Source organism: Haliotis rufescens, unplaced genomic scaffold (assembly GCF_023055435.1).
Source record: "Haliotis rufescens isolate VD_foot unplaced genomic scaffold, xgHalRufe1.0.p SCAF_8, whole genome shotgun sequence".
Lineage (NCBI taxonomy): Eukaryota > Metazoa > Mollusca > Gastropoda > Lepetellida > Haliotidae > Haliotis > Haliotis rufescens.
Window position 1 is genome coordinate 29,435,643 of NW_025964372.1, and position 8,927 is coordinate 29,444,569.

At 40.3% G+C, this 8,927-nt stretch overlaps 1 protein-coding gene across 1 annotated transcript; it reads right to left on the bottom strand.

Annotated features, from left to right (window-relative positions):
* Positions 1–396: 396 nt before the first annotated feature.
* Positions 397–8,551, bottom strand: LOC124129176 (histidine-rich glycoprotein-like). The gene is made up of 4 exons (XM_048389768.1): positions 8,538–8,551; positions 8,086–8,250; positions 1,095–1,880; positions 397–517 (listed from the first exon to the last, which is right to left on the bottom strand). Exons 1-4 carry the CDS (start codon positions 8,549–8,551, stop codon positions 397–399), a joined length of 1,086 nt encoding a protein of 361 aa, XP_048245725.1.
* Positions 8,552–8,927: the final 376 nt, after the last annotated feature.

Sequence of the window (8,927 nt, forward strand, 5' to 3'; positions counted from 1 at the left end):
CTGTTGTGTTTACCTTGACACACCTTTTCTCTGGAATGAGTAAGATACACATTTGAAATGGAACTCGAAGTGTTCGGTGTGCTTTGATTCCATCATCTCCAGGACACGATGCTTGCCCATTGTTTAACTTAATTAAATGTTAATTACAATCTACAATTACCCCTTTGAATTCGTAGTTTGCTGTATAAACTTACTTTGATATTCCCAGTGGTACGTGAATGTTACTGAGTCTCTTGTGTGTCGGGGGCAGGACTGCCAAGTCGTCTAAGGCGCCGCGATTCGCTGTGCAGTGTTGCGTCCCTTGGGCACGCCAGAAACCTATGATTGTGGGTTCGAATCTCGGTTCGCCCCAATTGGAAATATTGGAAAATGTTCTCACAACTAGATGTTGCTGGCTTAGAAGCGGAGGTGATAGTAGACGTCGTTGCAGTCGTGGTCGCTGAAGCCAAGGTCAAGGTTGTTGATGGCGAACAAGCCGATGTAGTTGTCAAGGCCAACATGGTTGCTGTAGGAGTATCTGATGTAAAAGAAGAGGTTATGGATTAAACTGTTTCAGTGTTTTGTTCCTATCTGAATGGAAGTATTGTACAACTGGAACACATTTACCTTCAAAATGTTTTTGATCTTTTAATAATGCAGTAAATCGTTCCACTACCAAAAACTAGTCTTTAAGAACTTAATAGTTTATTAAGATATCATCCCAGTGTCATTTGGATTTGCAGGAAAACGGTAACAAATGTCTTTTCGAACTATCTTTGAGGAAATATTGGAAGATGTTCTCACAACTAGATCTTTCAGACTTGGTCGCTGAAGCCAAGGTCAAGGTTGTTGGAGGCGAACTCGCCGATGTGAATGTGAAGTCCGATTTGGTTGCCGTCGGAGTATCTGAAGGAGAGGTTGTGGATTACATTTTTTTTGTACTTTGAAACACATTTACCTTTGCAACTATTTGGATGCTCCTATCATGAAGTAAACTGTTCCACTACCAAATGTTGGACTTAAGTAGTTCATTACAGAAAATCAGGATACAATTAAGTATGATTCAAGCTGTTGCAGACTTGGTAGGAAAGATTAAAGTAGACGTACTTGGATACGAAGTAGCAGACGTAGTCGCTGCAGTCAAGGTCGAGGTTGTTGGAGGAGTTGTAGGTTTCGTGTTGGAAAGTGTTCTTGGAGACATTTTACCGCTACCGTTTGCTAAGTTGTGGTGGCTGTATTGACTGACGTATTTGTCGACATAGTTGGCGAAGTTGTGGTGGCTGTATTGACTGACGTATTTGTCGACATAGTTGGCGAAGTTGTGGTGGCTGTATTGACTGACGTATTTGTCGACATAGTTGGCGAAGTTGTGGTGGCTGTATTGACTGACGTATTTGTCGACATAGTTGGCGAAGTTGTGGTGGCTGTATTGACTGACGTATTTGTCGACATAGTTGGCGAAGTTGTGGTGGCTGTATTGACTGACGTATTTGTCGACATAGTTGGCGAAGTTGTGGTGGCTGTATTGACTGACGTATTTGTCGACATAGTTGGCGAAGTTGTGGTGGCTGTATTGACTGACGTATTTGTCGACATAGTTGGCGAAGTTGTGGTGGCTGTATTGACTGACGTATTTGTCGACATAGTTGGCGAAGTTATGGTGGCTGTATTGACTGACGTATTTGTCGACATAGTTGGCGAAGTTGTGGTGGCTGTATTGACTGACGTATTTGTCGACATAGTTGGCGAAGTTGTGGTGGCTGTATTGACTGACGTATTTGTCGACATAGTTGGCGAAGTTGTGGTGGCTGTATTGACTGACGTTTTTGTCGACATAGTTGGCGAAGTTGTGGTGGCTGTATTGACTGACGTATTTGTCGACATAGTTGGCGACGTTGTTGCTGAAATAGTGGCTGATGTTGTGAGATTATTACCGAAATAGTTCCAGTGGTTTTTTTAACTCACATGATATAATGGTGTCGTAATTATCCTAATAACTACAAGGGTATAAATTTAGATAGTGTATTCGGACAGATATTTGGAATAGTAAGTAACTGTAGTTTAAAAAACTTGTGCCGAAAATAATAAGACACTGTGTGAAGAACAAGCAGGTTTCTGCGATAGCATGTGTACGGTGTTATTGTGGGTAGGTTTTGATTGCACTATTGGAAAGCAGTGTAATTACCTCAATTCTATTTGAGTTGGCTGTTAAAATTCTTGATACATGTCGAAGAGTCATACAATCATTCCCTGATTTACATGAATATGCTCTGTTGCTGTTTCCTGACGATGTTATTTATTTCTGATTGAGCAAATGGGCTGAGTCAGCAAATGAATTATCCAGATGATTATTGTTCAGTTTGGAAATCCCAACCTATCGACAACTAAAACAACTTTCGGGTTGTTACAGTGAGTGAAATAACGTTATAGCAATAAAATGTCTCCCAAAATATTAGTGCCTTGGACTTTTGATGAATTGATGACTATCTTAAAAGTTATTTGCAGTGGCAGTTAAGAGTGGCTCATCTGGCTTAAAATAGGAAAACTCACAATGAAATATTTTAATATTGGTTTGGATATATATAAAAAACTCCGACTTTTCAAAATATTTAATGACAAAATTAAACCCGTTCTTCTTTATTGATGCGAACAAAGACATCAAAGATTAGAGATCACTGGAAGAGTCAAATATCTTACATGTAAATATTACTTTAGTTCAGGTTTTAACACTCCAAATGTGATGACGTTTGGGAAAATGTGGACGACATTCCTTTATAGCAGTTCGATAAAATACATTAAATACTGGCTACTTTATATGTAAACTATTAAACTTCCCCGTAAGGCATGTGAAATCAAACTAAATCTAAATTAGTAGGTAGACAGAACATGTCAAGTAATGTAAGACCTATTCTATTTATTCCATGTCTTAGCTATGCCTAGGTTTACCAATTTGTTGGATGCATAGGTAGTTTTCTTAACCGTTTTCAAGCCAGGTTGAAGTAATATCGACAAAACCGTTTCCATATTCAGAAGAAATATCTGCAGAGTCGCTTGAACGATTCCGGCTCTATCATATGATGATACCAGGTGTTCTCGACATGTACAGGAAACAAAAACAAGAAAGAAAAATATGTACAGCCCAGAATGAACTAATACGTTGTCATCTAGTGATCAGTCTGAATGTTGTACACTTTTTAAGATGCGCCTTGAACCAGAGTAATATTTAACATATTCGACTTTGTATACTTTGTTGATACCGTTAGACACCACAATATTAAAAAGTTGAATGATTATGCGCTTTTCGCGAACACCTTGGTGTCATCACTGACTTTCTGTGGTCCATTCATATATATTCACAGCTATTTTGTCTCTTAATCCGATGGTGTCACGTGCTTCGTCACGTCATTCTCTGACGTTGAAGTTTTATGGGTAACGTAAACAATATCGAAGATCTGAGTCATTTCACCTTCATACGTCGATCTTTAGAAAAACAATAGAAAGCAATACACGTCAAATATATATGTAATTCGACCTTCAGATCAACAATTTAATTGACTTATTGCAAAAACATAACGTTTAAGATTTAATACCTGACCTTCGTTTTATATTCAATTAAACATGTGAATCTATACAATGTATAGAATACACACGTGTATTTTGACCTATGGGTCTCCGTGCAGTACACATTTGATTTGAATTGAATTTAGTTGAATGAAACACACAAACTGAGGGCCAAAAGAAACTTTACGACTTTCAAAATGAAAAATACAATTTCAAATTGTATCAATGCAAAACACATCGTCCAAATACAACAATGCTGCACGCAGAAAGTGATACACGTCCATGGCACTTCTATTTTTGTAGAAATACGAAAAAGTCACGCCCACCCGAAAAGCCGAACCTTTTTTCTAATAAGGGTATATAAATATTACCGACGGCAAGTCGAAAAAAACACCACGACTGACACACGAACAACGCGAGCGGGCCCTGGGAGCCACCCAAGCTCCATTGATAGAACTTTTGGTTTCTCCCGTGTTGCTGTCACCTGATGCAGACAGACCGGCCTGACATAAGAAAGGTTAAGAAGAGGCAGGCCAAGGGTAGCTACGCCCAATGAAGGCCGGTACTTGCGTACTTTGCATCTCCGAAATCGATTCCTGTTAGTGGCTTCATCAGCGACAAATGCCTCAATGTATATGGTTAGTCAACAGACAGTGACCAGGCGTCTCACAGACTTTACTGAGGACAGTTATTGACAGCGCGACATCGTCGTCGGAGATTGAGATGGGCCAGGATCTCGTTAGCAGCGACGTGACTGGCAGGGGGTCGTCTTCACTTATGAACGTTATGTCTGTTCAGAGCTGATGTAAGGCAGCGTGTTTCCTGCCGAAGGGGAGAACGAACGGCGACATATTGCATTCAGGAGGTCGTGTCGCATGAATTTGTCGGTAGGAGAGAACACCATTGGTCATCGTTAGCGGACATTTGACAACTCAACGTTACATTGATTCACATTCTTCGTCCGATTGTCCTCCCATTTCTACAACAGCTGCCACGTGGTGTCCTTTATCAGCATGAAAATGCCAGAGCCCATACTGTGCAGGCCACAGTCTACGTGTTGCCGTGGCCTGCTCGCCCGCCCGACATGTCCCCCATAGAATATCTCTGTGATGTCATTGTCATTTTTCCACATCCTTCAGCCAACCGACAAGAACTGATCCAGGTCCTCCTAGAAGAATGGCGACGTAACACACGTGACGTCATCAGACTAATGACTTTTTCTGTGCGCCGACGAGTTGTTGCATGTTTTGTTGTAGGGGGTGGTCATACACGCTATTGATGTGACGTGTCGTTGATCTTGAGCGATGTTAGATGTGTGTGCTCTTTGTCTATTACATTTTTAAATGGTTTCGTTGAGATTTTTATCTTTTCAAAACATTTTACCCCATGCATATACCTGTTGTTGTTTTTAAACTAATGTGATTTAAAACTATTATAGTAAAGTTTATTTTGCTGTCAGTTTGTATCTTGGACCATTCCTCTAAGTTTTCCTCGATCATTCAGTGTCTTTGATCTCCATTCTATTGTGATACACTTTTCATAGTTAAAAGGAGACTTTACAAAATGGATAATCAAGGAGGATTTAACCTTGGATTGTGTGTACACTGTAAACGTTGCTAGCATATGTAATTAACACAGATTCTTAGTTTTAATTCTACAATAATAGTTACTTTTCATACTGAGAACAACCATCACAGCAATATTGATAATCAATCGCAAATGATTTTGAATAAACAGAAATTAATAACCAACCTGCTTGGAACAACATCGATGCTTGAAACAACCCTGCACTATATTTACGATGCCAAAACATAAGCCCTAAGTTGATTTTAAATGACTGTTTACCTTCATATGTATTTGTTTATTTACTCATTTATTTAATTATTTATTTAAATTATTGTAAAATACTCAGTGCTAATTACATTTTATGAACCGAAGTTAAAGAAAGTTTCCGAACTCAATTAGAGTTGAAATATGACTAAAGATGCACACTGACAATGATTTCAATGAGATCTCAGATCTGAAAGGAAAGCTATGACAGATATCCCAGAAGATTATACATTAAAGTTTCAAAAGTTTAAGTTCAATATTTGAAAAAGACAGCATTCTATTAAAAAAGGCGATGTTAAATAATCGCCATGCTTCCTGTCTGATATTGCAAGTTTTCCTAACCACCACTGTTTGATGCTGACATGGTTGCAGAATATTTAGTTTAATGTTAAGTTTACACGATATACGGCTTATCCATTGGACGAAAGGTCGATCACATGGCGTGAAGCTGACGTTCATAAGCATTCCTTGGCATGAAGAAATATAGAAGCTTTGATTCCGATCAGTTAACACTTTAATATTCAACTTCGCGTGTTTGAATACATGTGGAAAAAAAGTGTATTAAACTATACTGAACCAAATTAAAAACTTCACAATCCTAAATTTATTTATTTTTAACCAGTTATCATTGTGTGCCCTTATTGTGTATTTGACAGTAATGGCCACGTATTGTCTTCAGATAACACCTGTTTTTGTGCAGGTGAATCGATCAAAATCATGTGCACAGCACTATAGTGGCAAAAGTGTTTTTTCACGTGCAACTGGTCACGTGGCCATAATACCGCACGTGTTTTCAGCCATACTTGTTAGCAGTCATTAAAAAAAAACACACACAAGAAAACAAAAGTCTTAACGGCCATTTGTCATGCCACGCCTTTCAAATGTGCAACGTGAACGTGCCATCGGCATGTTGCAGACAGGAACGTCCGTAGCTGAAGTCGCAAGGACGATGGGTTGTAGTCGACGGACTGTTCATGATTTACAGACGCGTCTACAGCAAACGGGTACCACCGCTGATCGCCCTCGGCCAGGTCGACCACGTGTGACGTCACATGCAGAAGATCGTCAGATTGTCTTACGTCACCTCCGTATCCGATTTTTGACGGCTACATCAACCAGAAATGAACTGTTTAGGGGTAGACTGAGTGCGCAAACTGTTCGAAACCGTCTGAGAACTGCTCACCTTCAAGCACGACGGCCATACTGCGGGCCGATTCTGACTCAATTCCACAGACGTCAACGTCAATTGTGGGCACAGCGGCACTTACGATGGACTCAGAGGAATTGGAATCAAGTCGTCTTCAGTGATGAATCCCGATTTAATCTTCGATTTGCTGATGGTAGGGCGAGGGTGTGGATGCGCCGTCATGAACGTTACGCCCAGTGTTGTGTACAGGAAGTAGACAGATTTCGAGGCGGAAGTGTCATGGTGTTGGGTGCTTTCTGTGGCAATGCACGTTCCAGGCTTCTTGTCATCCGTGGCAACCTCAACGCTGCTACTTACTGCGACCAGGTACTGGCACCAGAACTTCTGCCTTTTATGGCAGCACATGGACCCGGTTTGATCTTCCAACACGACAATGCCAGACCCCACACAGCAATTTTGACAAGGAATTTCCTTTAGAATGCGAGAGTCAACGTCACGGACTGGCCCTCAAGGTCTCCCGGCCTCGATCCCATCGAACACGTCTGGGATGCTCTTGGCAGAAGTCTGCGCACTCTCCAGAACCAACCACAGAATTTGCAAGATCTTGGCACCATTTTGCAGCAACAATGGCGCCGTCTTCCCAAGCATGTGTTCACAAGCATCACAAGGTCCATGCGGAGGCGTTGTGTGGCAGTTGTCAATGCACATGCTGGCCATACACGCTACTGAACTTGTGTGCCATCAGATTCTCGTGCTTGGGACTTATGATTTAAACTGTTGATGTTATTACCGAATACCGTAGGTGCTTGGAACAAATTATGGTTACCACCGTTAATTAAAATCCTTCTTTGGACATTAATGATTAAAAATTACCTTCTCTGATACATTTGTCCGTTGTATATCATAAATGGGATTACTTTTAAAATGTGAAGTTTTTAATTTGACTCAGTATAAATTCACATGCAAACAATCTCCTCGATTCATTCCTAAAATGACAGTGACAGTGATCTACAACAATCTTTGAACTTACATCAGTATCTGGTCGTCACATATTTACAGGCACCTCTGACTGATTGGCCAGTTAATCAATGTTAACTGACACTTAATTGCCACAGGTTCATTGACACACACGTTGATCGTGTCGGCCATTTTGACGTTCTGTAATTGATGCAAATGTATAACGACGCACTGTCATTAATTTATATGGAAACGTAGTTCTTAGCAGACATTTCTCATCGTTATGACGAACTTTTCATTTCTGAGATAAAGCTGGTTGTTGTATGACTGCCAATGTCAACATGAAGTCACATGTACTTAATGAAATAGTGTCTTCATCCTTTGGGGTACAAGATAGGAACATAAAACATCATGAGAATTGACTTTTACTTTGTATGAATCAATTCTTAAATAGGTTTGAGATATATTTGCCGATGTTGCTGCCGACGGGTATTTTTTAGTTTTAACTTCAGTGCTGTTTTGACACACATCAGACTGGAATCAAATCGACCGTTTAAATTCTCATCTTTTCTGATAATGATTGAAGTGGCACATTATCAGCTGGTACTCACCCCTTGTTGTTACTGACGTCATAGGCGACGTAGATGTTGATGCAGTTGCAGTCCAAGTCGCTGAGATTGTTGGCGAAGTTGTATAAAACGTAGCATGTGATGTAGTGGACGAGGTTGTTCGAGGCGTTGTTGCTGATGTGGTTTGCAATTAGCAAATCGTAGCAACTTTAAGAAACACAGGTTTGATTGGGACAAATACAAGAGTGTTTTCCAACATCTGGAGCAAGCTAACTTTATGTTTTCAATAACATGACACAAGCAAACATTTGTATTTCAACAGATGCGTTATCTATTGATTCATTTGTTTTCTTTTACCTTGTCTAAAAATACACAAAATGTGTAACATGTTTCGTTTTATTGATTAAATATATACTGTTGATACTGCCAGCAGAGCCCTGTTTCAATATACGTTATGGCAAAGAACTTAGAGCCATGGAAAGTTCGCGCATCACCCTTTGTCCCGCATTTTACCTTCACACAATGAAAAACTTCCCGAAGTGATGCAGGTCTCAGACGTTTACCACTTCGGTGAAACCCACGATCACGGGTATGGTGCTGACAAACCTAGAAACATAATCGGGGCGAACCGGGATTCAAACCCACAATCATAGGTTTCTGTCGTGCCCAAGGGACGCAACTCTGCACAGCGACTAGGCCACCCGTGCCCCCACCTGATATGATGAGTATTCGGTGAAATTATCATTACGACTTTGCTCCTAAATGAAAGAATGGAATTGAGGTGGGAAGTGGATTCCACACATTATATTGCAAGACATTTGGCAAGATAAAAATGTGCGAAGTAGCATTTATTGTATCAAATCAAAACCAAATGTATCATACAC